Below are 13,428 nucleotides of genomic sequence, written 5' to 3' on the forward strand. Positions count from 1 at the left end.
GTGGAGCAGAGGGATTTGTTTCGAAGGCGATCAAAACTTCTGCGAGGGGCCCACGGGGCGGCCGGCCGGGCCAGGGCGCCGGGGCCTGCGCTCGGGGCCAGGCGCGGCGCGGGGCGCAGGCCGGGGGCGCGGAGCCCCAGGGCGCGCGGGGGGGGCGGGACGGCACTATTTGACGTGGAGCCGGCGGCGCATCCCGGCGCAGGGATACGGGCCGCGGGGTTCAAATGTCAGGAAGTTTCGGGAGGTGAGGCGGCCCGTATCCCTCCGCCGCCAGCCCCAGCTCTAAACCCGGCGGCTCCGCGGGCGCACCATGGCACTGGAGTAGCGCGGGGAGCGCGCCCGGAGCCCCGCGGCCCGCTGCGCCCCGCCCGGGACCCCGCTGCGCCGCGCGCGCCCCCCCCGCCCGCGGGGCCGCCCCTGCACCCCCACCCCCTCCCCCGCCCGCCGCCGCCGCCACCGCCGCCGCCGCCTCCTCCCCGAGGCTGGGTCTGCAGCCGCCGCCGCCGCCGGGCTCCGGGACTGACAAGCAGGTGACAGAGAAGCCGACGCGCGTGGCTACAAGTGTCCCGGAGAGCGCGGCGCGGGCTGCAGCCGCCCCGGCCCGCCCGCACGACGCCGGGCCCGGGGCCAGCGCGTCGCCGCTCCACGATCGCCGGGGGCCGGCGCAACCCCTGCCCTGCGGGGGCCGCGCCTCCCCGGCTCCAGGGCCGCGGCGGCGGAGAGCGGGTGGACGGGCCGGCGGGCGAGCAGCCCGGCCGGCGGGGTCCGCAGCGCGCCCTGCGTCCCATGGATATAGCAACAGGTCCCGAGTCGCTGGAGAGGTGCTTCCCTCGCGGGCAGACGGACTGCGCCAAGATGTTGGACGGCATCAAGATGGAGGAGCACGCCTTGCGCCCCGGGCCCGCCACTCTGGGGGTGCTGCTGGGTGAGTGCGGGGTCGGAACGCCCGAATGGTCTCGGGCGTGGGACAGGGGCGTCGTCCGGCTGTGGACACGGGCGTCCGGGCCAACGGATAAAGGAAATGGGTTTACAGGACATGGGGAGGGGGCAGAAAGACAGGACTCCTGGAGTGATCACCAGAGGGCCGCAAGCACGTCCCCGGCGGGGGTCCTTAGGGGACAGGACAGTTGCAGTCGCCACCCACCATCCTTTACAGGCCTAGGTTCTAGAGCTGCCACTCCGGTGTGGTAGGTGGCGGGTGGCAGGGGTGATGGAGGACCTAGCAATCACCTTGGCGAACTTGGGAGAGGCGCCAGGTCACCTGGGGTGGGGGAGATTCTAAGAGAAAAACGTCTCCCTGGTCACTCGAACCACAGATTTGGGGGAGATCGGGGACAGAAGACCACGAATGCCACCGTGGGGCGTGTCAGCCAGCGAGCGTCCCCAGCCTCACCTCGCCTGTCTTGGTCCCAGCCGGCCACCCTGCGCCATGCCGTGCTCCTTCTCATTTGTCTTAACACGGAGCGCGGATTCTCCGGAGAAGGGGAGAGCGCAGCGCCGAGCCAAGGCTCGAGGCCCGCGGCCTCCACGCCGGAGCCCGCGGACCCGGGCGGACTAGCCGGGGCCTCCCGGCCCCTGGCACGGCGGTCCGGGGAGCGCAGGCGGCAGGAGGTGATCCCGGGCGGCCCGAGCCCTCGGGGCCGGGGGCTGTGGGCCCCGTGCGACCGGGACGCCGGGGCTGGGCCGGGCGGCGCTGACGGCCGGGCTTTTGCCCTGTGCGCTGCAGGCTCCGACTGCCCGCATCCCGCCGTCTGCGAGGGCTGCCAGCGGCCCATCTCCGACCGCTTCCTGATGCGAGTCAACGAGTCGTCCTGGCACGAGGAGTGTTTGCAGTGCGCGGCGTGTCAGCAAGCCCTCACCACCAGCTGCTACTTCCGGGATCGGAAACTGTACTGCAAACAAGACTACCAACAGTAAGCGCTTCTCGTCCTCCTTCCCCGCCACCGCCCGGCACTCGAGCCCGGTCAGCCCCCTGCCGGGCCCGGCCCTCGCCCGCTCTGCCGCCGGCTCTGTGCGCGACTGGGCCGGGCAGTTCCAAGGGTTCCGAGAGCTGCGCGTCTTGGGGCTGGGGCGGACCAACCCAGCCCAACCGGCACTGATGGGGTCCTGGGAGCCTCCGGACGGCCCCCAGTTGCCATCGGTTGTTCCGGAATCCTGCGCTGGGCCGGCTGAGGGATTTGGTGCCTGGGTCCTGGGATGTAGGGTCTGGCCCTACGGAGGCCTGAATTGGGAACCCAAAATTTATTTCCAGAGGAAAACAGTGCTTTAGGGAGCCAGGCCTGGCGGACTGCTTCAAGGGCCTGGTGTGTGGGGGTTTGGGATTCCTGGAGCCTGGAGCCAGGAACCAGGAGCCAGGAGGTGGAGCGCTGGGCACTGAACGGCCTGAGCCGCAAGGGAGGCCCCCTTTCTGTCAGGCTCCCTGCTGCACTTTTAGTCGCTGATGGAGAGAAAATAATGTCCATATTCCCCAAACCGTTCCATGCGGGAATTTTGCACTTGGCAATTTTCGTTGGTTGGAGAAGCATTCTAGGAAGAGGAGCTCAAAAGGTGGCAAGTTACAATCTGGGGCTCCCAATGGGAGTGAGGAGCTGACCAAGTCAGCCTTCCCTAGAAGGCCTCCTTTCTGGTAGTGTGTATTAGGAGGGGGTTGGCCTGCTCTGCCCTGTTACAACCCAAACCTCAGGGCTGAGGCCAGAGATGTGGGTTGAGCCCTTCTTGCTAACTAGTTCTTAGCTGAGACTGGATTTGTATGGCCGGGGTTGGGGACAGATAACAAACAGTACATGCAGCCTTTTTCTTTTGACCTGCTGGGTTTTCTGCCTGGCACTGCAATTGGGAGGGAGGCAGTGAGAAGCCACAACTGAAAGAGGGGTGTAGGGATCCCCCAAAGCCCTGTTGCAGACATAGTGGGTGCCTGCAAAAGTTTTTAGTGATGCCAGAAAACCGTCCTGGATGAGGCTGCAGAGCCGGTAGGCTGCTTAGGTGGTTTGGTGCTCAGAGAGGGCTGTGTATGCCCAAGCCTCCAGGGAAAGAAAAGCTGGGCTGCCGGTGCCTCGTGGTGAGTGCAACCTATGTGCTCTGCCCAGGGATTGTCCCCAAATCCAGGGCCTAGTGGAAAGCAGCTCAGCCCAACTATTTAACTGAGGCCTGGAAAGAGTGCAGGCCCGAGCCCTAGAGAGTGCGTCGGATTCTACCCCAAAAGGTTCTGGCTGTGCCTGGTGGTCTGGGGGCTGAGCCTGAGCGGCTTTTTGCACCTAGCTCTTTCTTCCAGCTGAGGGATCTTTGGGTAGAGATTGGAGTCCATTCAGAGGGTCAGCTGTTTTGCTGGTCCCAGAGTGCAGCTGAGGCCTTCCTCTCAGTAGGAAGCACCCCAGATTTAGGCACACTGCCGTCAGTCGGCTTTGTGCTGTGCTCTGGACTAATATGATTCTAGCTCCGGGAGAGGGAGAGGCCCCCAGTCAGTTCAGCCACAGCCCAAGCATAGAGCAGCACAAATTAAATGGGGAAAATAGTTTGGGGTAGATGTGGCTGTGGGCTCTGGGCCGACTAGAGGAGCCCCTCTGCTGGGTGCACCAGCCTGCAACCCCCTCCCCACCACGCCCTGCACCCCTGGCCACACTCTGCTTGCCTGACCCCGAGCTCTGGCAGTGCCACTTACACCCAGCTCAGCCACCAGCCTTGACGACAACACGGGGGGAAGGGGGCCCAGGAAACTAGAAACAGGCCTCCGAATCATTTGCACGGCTAAAAAAAAAAAAAAAAAAAAAAACTTAATATGTTGAAAAGACTTTCCAATCGCTTGTACGTAGTCTGCCCTCCCCCCCCCCCCACTTGCCATAATTATTTATGGAGCTTCTATTTTTAAAAAAGAAAGGATACCCCCTGGTTCTTCAGGCACAGAATGGTAAAGTCATGAAATTTCAGCTGGATGTTACCTTAGAGATGAGCGGCTCAGCCCCTCATCTTACAAAACAATTAAACGTTAAACATTTGTGACTGCTTTGTCCAAAGTATATTTGTTTTAAAAAGAAAAAGAAAGTCACCTAAGAGCCGGCTTCTTCAGTGCAGTCCGGTGTGTTGGGAATGATTTTTGGCACAGGGCGAATCTCAGGTCGGCAGACCTCACTCAGTCTGGATCCTGTGGGGCCGAAGCCTGGGGTGGGGAGTGCATTATTCTAGCTGTGGACAGTTCACTCCTCCTCCCTCATTCCGTTTTTTCCAATAATGCCAATTAGGTATCTGTGTTAGGCTGGCCGGCAGGATGTGCTGGGGGTGGGGTTGTGGGGGTGGTTGTTATCAAGACAATCTTGGGGACAAACACCCAGTGAGTCGTTTCACAGGGAGATGGAGCGCCGCTCCAGGCAGGCAGCAGCTCACTGGAAAGGGATGTTCTTTGCACAATAAAAAATTTTTTATTTACATTTCTTTTTTTCTTTGAGAATTGCAGATGCATATTTATTTCATTTGTGCGTAAATGCTTTTCAGACAAGAATCCAGACAAGCGGGCACAGAAACGTGCCTTCTTGATTTTGTCGAGTCTGTGCGTCAGCGGTATTGGGAAATTAACAACCCCCCAACCAAACACAACTTCTGAAAAATGTGTCCTCACCCCTGGTTGAGTTGCAGGGCTCCATCCTTAAAAAGAGGTTGCCGTTTTTAGTAAGTGTCTCTTCCTCCTTTCGATTTGTTCTCAAAGATCCCAGACTCCCAGAAGTGCCAAGTTCTTTTACGCACCACGGGGGTGATTAATTGACACTGGGGCACATTGAGCCGAAGTTGATAAAAATCCTCTTGTACATCCTTGGCGGGCAGAACAGAGCGCCGGCCGTGGAGTTCGGGCATTTTCACTCTTAACTCCAAAAGTCTCCTTTTTCCCCATGAGTGATTTTTGGGGGATCCTTCAACAACAACAACAACAACAACAAACAAGCAGTCTTTTCGGACAGAAAACCGGTTAGGAAACGGAGAGGACACACAGCCTCCCCCAAATCAGGAACACCTCTCACCATCCTCCACCGGAGAACAAATGAAAAATAAGGCACGTTCTCCCCTCCCATGTTTTTTTTCTTGGCGGCTTGGCCAAATAGAATTATGTAACTCTCTTTTCTTGCCGTCTGTCGCTCGTCTGGAAAGGGTTTTTACCCTGAAGAGGTGGAGAATTCCTAGAGGAGGCTCCGGAAGGGGGGAGGGTCGGTGGGAGAGTCCAAAAATCTGTCACAAAATGGAGTCTAATCGCTTGTAAGACAGCTCCCAGGTTTGGCGACCCGAGACCCGCTGGGGTGCAAGCGGGCGCCTTTGTGCACGGCGAGACGCGGGGCTCCGGCCCGGGCCGCGCTCCTACCTCGGCGGCGGGGCCGCGGCGCACTTCCGCCCGCAGGGCCTGCCCGGGCGGCCGAGCCTCTCGGCGGCACAGACTTCCAGGGCTCCGCCGGGCCCGCCGGGGGCCCTTTGGGCTCGCCTGCCCAGGTAGGATGTGCCCACCTTGTCAGAAGGGGAGCATCCAGACTTTGATTGAGTTTCACAAAAAGCCCTCTTGAGTCCTGGGGTGAGTTTTTAAAAAATTTCCCCCAGCTGGCTGTGGCTCCAGTGGCCCAGCCGCTCTGCCCTGCACATTCCTTTCCTTGGAAGTGTTTAGCCCGGGAAAGACCTTCCTGGGAGGCTCACCTCTCCCCCCACACTCCCCATCCAACTCCCATGTTCGGGTGTGGCCCAGGGGGAGAGCAGTCAGCCTCTGGCCTTCTCTGGCTACTTCTCTCAGCCTGGAAGGCCTCCCATAGGCTCCCCTGCAGGGTGCCACTTCAAGCAGCACCCCTTCCTCAGTGTGTACCCCAACCAGCGAATTCCCCTACCCCAACCATCAAACTCACTCAGGGCTGCAGAGCGCCTGTCCAGGAAACTGTCTGCTTGGGAGGAGGAGCCAGGACTTTGCCTTACAAAAAGGCTTCTATGGTGCTGTCTCTGGGGGCTGAGGACCAAAGGGCCCACCCTGGCAGCCCAAGTCTGGGGACTCTCTGGCCCTTTGGAGGGTACCTCTCCATTTAACCCCAGCACCTTGGCTGTGTGCAATGGGGTAAGCACAGGCCTTCCTGGGGCTGCAGTCCCCTGCTGCTGAACGGAGACATTATTCACAGTGACTCCTGGCTCACCCTCAACTTCCCGGGCACTGGGCTGGTGTGGCCTCATTTGTTTGCCCTGTTTTTCTTGAGTGGGGTAAGTAGGCTGGGAGGATCTCCTCTGGGGTATGTGATTGATTGGTGACTGTCAGCTCTCTCCTGCCCTGTCCATTGGAGCCAGGCTTAGAGATCACATGGCCCTGGCACCTACCTGATTCTCCTCTGTGAAGTGGGGACTTATTCTGCTGGGGGCAAGTATTCTTATAAGGACTTGAGATAAGGTGCCCCAAAGGACTTGGCATCTTGCCTGGCTTGTTATTAATACTCTGAAAGTTATTGCTGTTACTGTTCTCACCATGAGCATGGCAGGGAATACCTTGTCTCCAAGGACACACACCACACTGCCAACAGGTTCTATACCCAGATTCCATGGTACGCAAGGTTTACCCTGAGCCTCTCCATTCAGGAGGATGAGGAGCACCCTGGGGAAGCCATTGCCTTCACAGGACACTGTGAAAGTCTTGTCTTCCTCAGCCATGAAAAGAGCTTTAGACTCCGAGTCAGACCTGAGTTCACCTCCCAGCCCCAAGTCTTAGCAGCTGTGTGATCTTCGCTAAGTGGTTGCCCATCTCTGAGCCAGGGCTTCATCAACAAACTGGGGATGATGATGTGACTTTGCGGGGTGGTTATGAGGATTACACAGGCACCTGGTGGAACTCCAATAAATATTCCATTCTCTGGGGGATCCGTTATCCTCTCCTGCACCTCAAGAGAGGTGGAAAACCTGATTGCGTGGGTGTGCACAGATGCCAACTGCATTATCAGAAAGGGCCACAACAGGGTGGCCGGGTGTGCTGGGCTCTTTCTCCTTTGGGGACAGACAGGGTGGTCCAGAGCAACAGTATTTCCACCAGGAAACAATTGGCATCTCCAGGGTCTGCATATAGCTTGGAAAAGCTTAATAATTCATATTTGAAGAACTGTTTGTACTTACTGTTTTGTGATTGAAGCCACAGAAAATAAAGCTCGGCCAATGGAGAAGGGGGTAGGTGGGGGAGAATCCGGGAATGTGTGTATTTCTCAGAAGGAAGATGAGGTTTAAAAGGTGGAGAAACACCATTCCAGGAGCTCAGAAGTCCCCTCAGCTCAGGCTCTGTGGCCTTGTGAGGTTTCCACCCATGGGTGGCTGGCGATGCTTCTCCAAGGAGCTGCCTTTGTCCTGCGGCTCTGAAGTTTCTAAAAAATAAAGAAAAGGAAGGGGAAAAAAACCAGTCCTACTTTGGCATCAGTTAGGCTGAAGGATGGAGGATACTCTCACTGACATGAGTTACAACTTCCACTTTGTTGGACACCACAATCAAGCCTCAGCCAGGGGAGGGAGGAAGGGAGGGATAGTCTACTCATACAAGGAGCCGCATGTGAGCTGTCAGTCAGTTGGGGGTGCCCGAGGACCCAGGGCCCTTGGCTCTCTGGCTGACCCAGCCGGAAGTTCCTCTGGCCCTCTCCAACCAGATTCTGTGCTGATGGCAGCAAAGAGCAAAACCAAAATTATATATATTTATTGCCACTACAGTCAGAAGTGGAGAGACGGTGGTAGTGAGAGAGGGCTAAGGCTGAAAAACATATTTGAAAAAGTTGATTCACGAAGGTAGAGGAAGCAAAGTGGCAGACGTTTGCCATTTCATCAACCGGCTGGTGTTCTCCATTCATGTCATAAATGTCTCCTGTCATTTGATGCCAAAAGCAACATGATTTGGTTCCCTGGTGGCCTATAGGGTTTTTCTCTCTCGCCTTCTCTCTCTTTTTTTTTTTTTGCAGTAAATGTTTATTTGTTAATAATATACTTAAAACAGCCTAGCCTTGACCTCAAGTCTCCTGAAGCATCCATCTTCTCTCAGAAAAATGTTTCAAAGTTTGTGTAATTTTGGGGGGAAGGTGTAACTGATGGGGCAGTGAAGGGCCTGTGTTTGCTTTAACTACTGCTGCGGTGGGGAGTGGTGGGGCATAAGGGGCCACTGTGCTCGGAATGGCAACTTTCTTGGGTTTCAGGCCGGCTGACAGCACTTCCTCTCTGCCCTTTACCTTTGCTTCGCCTGATCAGTACAAATAAATTTCTGCGTGGGCCCTTCCTTTGTTATTCCCTGGATAATACTGTATCCATTTCTGCTCAGCATCTTGACTGGCAGTCGCTGGACCTGCCCTGCTGACCTTAGGGCCCCAAAGGGAGGATGAGGGGCTGGGGATCTGGGGATGTGTGGGTACATTTGTAGGGAGGCTTTGTCTCAATTGGGAGCCTGACTCAGACCAACCCTGGACGAATGTCCTGGCTAATGGCAGAGCACCTGGCTGGCCTTGGCACTTGGTGAACTGGGGGGAAGTGTTGCTGAAGGAAAAACCCGGTTCCTGGAGCCTAGTTCCAGGAGAAACAAAGATGTTTGCTTCCTGGCCAGGCCAGTGCTGTGAGAGAGGCTTCCCCAGGAACTGTGGGGAGGTGGCTAGCTGGGGAAGGTTGTAACGGCCACCCAGAGCAACAGCGATGCCCACTGGGTCTGGCAGGAATGAGGAGGCCACCGAGCTGCTGGGTAGCTGAAGATGAGCTGAGCATGCTTGGACACAGGGCCACCAGGGGTCCCTCCCCCAAGCACCTACCCAGGAGCTTCAGCAGCAGTGACGGGAGGGGAGGAGCAGCACTGGGTTGGGACGGGACAAGTTGGGTGTGACTGCTGTTCCCCCTTCTCCTGCCTCCTGCCTTCAGAGGGGATTCTCTGACTCTTGTCATGTGACTCCTGGATTGCTATAGTTACTGGGCTGTTGGGTGTGGGCACCGGACCAGGACTGAGCTGCCCAGGCCTTTGGGGTTCCAGAGGATCAAGGTGCTCTGGGGTGACCTCCTCCAAATGGAGGGGTCCTGCGGTGGGGCCCATTTTCTCAAAGGAAGAGCAAGCTTGTTGGCAGTTACAGAATGGGGATCCAGAATGTCTCCATCTTCTAGTGACAAAGGCCAAGGGCCTTTAGGGAAGGACTGACAGCTCTTCCTTAGCCTCAGTTCCCTTCTCTGTGAAAAGGAGGTGGTACTTCCAATCGTACAGGGTTGCTCTGAGAATAAAGTGGAACAAACCCAGATGCCAGCCGGTGTTGGGCATGCAGTCAATGTATGTTTTCTTCCTTCCTGCTGGGAAATGAGCCCAAGGCAGCCTCGTCTGGCAGGAATGCATTGTCTGTCCTGTGTGGGAGGCCCAGAAAGTGCAGCCTCCTGAACAGGCCTCCCAGAGGGGTCTTGCCCACCCTTCTGCTCCTCACCCAGGTTGGGGGCCTGTGTATTTATTTATTTATTTTACCTTGAAAAGGGAATGGGGCCCACCTGGATGCCAGGGGCTGCTCCTGGGAGCCAAGGCCAGCCTGTGGATGGGCCCTCATTACTACTGAGACACGTAGGTCCCATTTTTTCCAAGAGGCTCCTGAGCATGGTCAGTGTAGATGTGAACCTGCAGGAGCACAGCCTTACTGAACAGCGAGGCAGGACGCAGTAGTGTATCTAGAAGGGCAAGGCATTGGCGTTTGTTGAGCTCCTGTGAGGTTCACTGACTGTACCATCCCAGCTCTGTGGTTAGGGAAGGAAACTGAGGCTGAGCAGGTTGAACAACTTCCCCCAGGCCCAGAGTTACTCTGTAGCAGATTTTTCCCGGCCCAGAGTTACTCTGTAGCAGATTTCCCCCCAGGCGGGTCCAACTCCCAAAGCCGGATGGGTTCTCTAAGCCCTCCTATGCCGACCTTCCGGAAGGTGCAGGCTCTACACTGTTGCCAGTCTCCCCCAGAACGCCCAGCCTGGCAGGGGTGGGGAGGGGGAGTCGCTACCCGACGGCTGGGAGGCAGAGTGTCACTGACTACTCCTCCGCGCGGATTGCCCCCTGTAGGGCCAGCGCTGGTCAGAGGAAGAAAAAGGTTAGAATAATTGCCTTCCCCTGGGCGGGAGAGCTTCCTTCGACGTCCGGACACACGGATGGGGCGGCTTTCAGCGGCCTCCACCCGCCCATCCCTCCAGGCCCAACTCTCGGCGGTTCGTGCACCACGTTCTCCTTTCCTGGGAGTGGGATGACACCAAGCATAGGCTCCTGGGCTCTGCAGCCGAGCCGCGGGCGCCAGCGGCGGTTGATGAATTTCGGTGTCACCAAGGGTTTAGCCCGGATTTGGGAACCTCGCACTCTAATACGCGCACACGGTCCTGCCCTTTCTAAAGCGCAGCCCTTTCACCCGGCTGCTGATTTATGTAGGAATCCGATCCTGAGACGGGCTGGGCTGGAGCCTGGAGTCCGGGACCCTACAGCAGCCTTCGGGCTCCTCAGCGTTTCGGGGACCCTTGGTGGCTCGGGGGCTCACCTGGGCTGGGCTCGGGGTGCCCCACCGGGTGGGGCCTTCCGCGGTCCAGAAGGAGCCAGTGATTCTCCTTGGAGCCACTGCAGGCTCCCGCTGGAGGGAGTAAGGCTCGCGGGGAGAGGTGGCATTTTCATTCCTTGTTGAGCACAGCCCTCGCCCCTCCCCAAGCCCTCCCGCCGACCCCCTCTGGCTGGCCGAAAGCAGCAAGTTAGGGAGGTTTGTTTATTGAGAGAACAGAAAATTAGGGGTTGCGGGGGAGAATCTAAGACCCTTTTCCCGCCTGAGAAATGTGCAAAGTCCCTCAGCTCCTGGAGGCAACCAGGCGTCCCGAAAGCTGAGTTCCCGGTGTGGACGCTAGGGCAGACCCCAGCCCCCTCCCTCCTGCGCCCCAGCCCAAGGGCGGCGAGCGGCGGGTTTTTTTTTTTTTTTTTTTTTTGGATTGGTTTGTAGGGGGGAAATGTGGTTGTATCAATCCACAAATATTTACTCTTAACAGACTTGTATCTGTGGAGATTTCGAACAAAGACAGTTTAGGGGGATTACAAAAACCCTAAACCCCGTTTTTCTCCCGGACTTGGTGCTTTAAATGCCAATTATAGGCGAGCCATATCCAACAGCAACGGGGAAAGGCGAGCAGGCTCCGGGGAGGGAGGTGGGGGGCGAGTCCGGCCATTAAATGTAACTTTTCATTATGAAAAGGATTTCGCCGGTTTTATCTTCTAATAAGATTATGTCACGAACACAAGTACCTAGGATGGTGCTGAGTGACAGGGCTCTGTCGTTTAATCAGAGGCTGTGCCGCTCAAACCGCGGGGCCCTTTGTCCCACGGAGTGAACGACGGAAACTTGCTGTCCTAATCCCCTTATTCATGTCAAGCACAGAAAAGAAGCCGAGCACCTTACAACCGTGTCCCCTCCACCCCTTCCGAGGGCGATGGGAAGAGGGGGCTCCGGCCCTGTAGCCCACTGACGCTTTCCGTTTCCGAGCGCGCTTGGGCCTCAGGAGCCGGAGCGTTGCCGCGGGGGCGGGGGAAGGGGTGGTTTTGCGGGTGCCTTAATTGGCAGCGTCTGGAAAATGGGGACAATGACCCCACGACTAGATGATGAATGGGGGGAGGGTTAGTGGGATGTTTTTGCCTTCTCTGACCGAGAGCACGGGTCCTGCTCTGTCCCCTCTTCCCAGGAAAGGTGGCACTCTGGGTGCACACCCACCACCCCCATTAAAGCGGGATTGACCAGAAGAGAGGCCGAATGGAGATGCCAGGCTGGGGCCCTCAGCGGGGCAGATTTCGTTGGATCCCTGGGACTAATGCCGCAGCGCTCGCACTCCTGCAGGTCTCCAGGGTTGGCCATTCCTGGCTGCATGCTCGGCCCCTTTCTTCCGAGGGCGAATTCCTTTGTTCGACCCCCGCGGAAACCCGCTTCTCCGCCAGGCCCGTGGCGCCTTTCTCGCCACCTCCGCCGCCGCCGCCACCACCTTCGTCCCACCGTTTGCAGGGCTTTCCTGCGGCGCCCTGGCCGCGGAGACCCAGCCCTGTCTGCCGACTAGCCCTTCGACGTCGCCGCCGTGCCTGAGCCCCGCTGCCTGCTCGGACAAGCAGAACTCCGGCAGGCGCAGCGGGCGCCGAGGCTCGGGCTTTAGCCGCGGCGCTCGCCTCTGGGCGCAGTGGGGAGCCGCGGGCGTCGGAGAAGCGGCCGCGCTGTTCCGGGTCGCTGCACCGGCTGAAAAAACCAAAAGCAAAACCAACACCCAGCAAACGAAGCCTGCGTGCCCCCGGGGGCTCCGTTTTGCTCCCCTCATGGACACAGGGGTGGGGAGCTCCTGGGGTTTCAGCCCAAAGGCTCCAGTCAGTGGAACCGGAGAGGGGACTTCGGAGGAATTTGTCTCTGATGTCCCCGCTCCTTGGCCTCCTATTAGAGCTCGTAGAGGATCCGCTCTTGAGTCCCCGTGCGCCCTGGCAGCGGTCGGGGACGCCAGAGTGCACGCAGTCTCCTGCGCGCCCAGCCCAGACTCCGGGCGCAGGGATGATCGGGCTGAAAGCAGGGTGTCACCTCGTAAAAGAGACAGGCAAGGGCTGTTTTATAGGGAGGGAGAAGGAGCAGGAAGTGATGTTCCATCTCTGACAGCATAGGGACCGGGAGCTCCGATGGAGGAAACCCTTTCTGGGCAGGACGACTAGAGGGATAGGGCAGGGCCGGGGACCATGGGATTCGCTGCCATTAAGTATGGGACGGGCAGGCGAGAACAGGGAAGGGGACCGACGGAGCCAGAAGCCCCAAGCTCACCTTCCGCCTGTCCTCTCCTGGAGACCCCTCTGCAATCCCGGCTCATTCAGCAACCAGCCCTTCCTTCCAGGTCAGGGGTGGGGGAGAGACTTTCTCCCTCAAAACACTTGATACCAACTTTGTTTTTTTGGCAAGAAAAATAAGCCTTGTTTGGAAAGGGGTGGGTGGGGGGCGTCGAGCGAGCGAGGGAAGGAGCGAGGAGGCGGCGGCGGAGCAAACTCTGCGGATTAGGTTTCAGCGCCTCCGCCCCACCCCCAGCCCCGCGGCGGTGATTTGTGTGCGGGGGTCTGTGACCCTGCGAGCATCAAACGGCCCGCGGGAACCGGCCGAGTTCAGAGGGACAGTGGGCCGAAGGGCGGCCTAAGACAACGCAGATGGTTCCTATCAGCCCGACCGGGACCGCAGCGTCCGCCCGTCCGTCCGGGCTCCTCCGCAGGGAAGAGGCCTTGGTCTTGGGGGAGGCCCCGCCTGAGCGTTGATTAGGGTCTGGACGCAACAGTCCACACCCAGTCGGCCCCAGAGGAAAGGAGGCCTCGGAGACTGGTGTCAGAGGGTTCCTCGGCCAGGCCGTCCTGATCTTACTGGGCTCAGGAGGAGCCTGATGTGCCTGGTCTCCAGAGTGGCCTCTGAGCAGGGACCAGCAGGAGAGAGACCT

At 58.4% G+C, this 13,428-nt stretch overlaps 1 protein-coding gene across 1 annotated transcript in view; it reads left to right on the forward strand.

Annotated features, from left to right (window-relative positions):
- The first annotated feature begins 524 nt into the window (after nt 1-524).
- The window catches only part of LMX1B (LIM homeobox transcription factor 1 beta), an 88,680-nt gene continuing 75,776 nt past the window's right edge, over nt 525-13,428 (forward strand). Inside the window, exons 1-2 of the mRNA XM_033191285.1 lie at nt 525-925; nt 1,727-1,913. Of these exons, the coding sequence (XP_033047176.1) occupies nt 787-925; nt 1,727-1,913 (326 nt within the window). The 5' untranslated portion in view covers nt 525-786. The remainder of the gene's footprint in view (nt 926-1,726; nt 1,914-13,428) is intronic.

Source organism: Trachypithecus francoisi, unplaced genomic scaffold (genome assembly GCF_009764315.1).
Source record: "Trachypithecus francoisi isolate TF-2019V2 unplaced genomic scaffold, Tfra_2.0 Contig01585, whole genome shotgun sequence".
Classification (NCBI taxonomy): Eukaryota; Metazoa; Chordata; class Mammalia; order Primates; family Cercopithecidae; genus Trachypithecus; species Trachypithecus francoisi.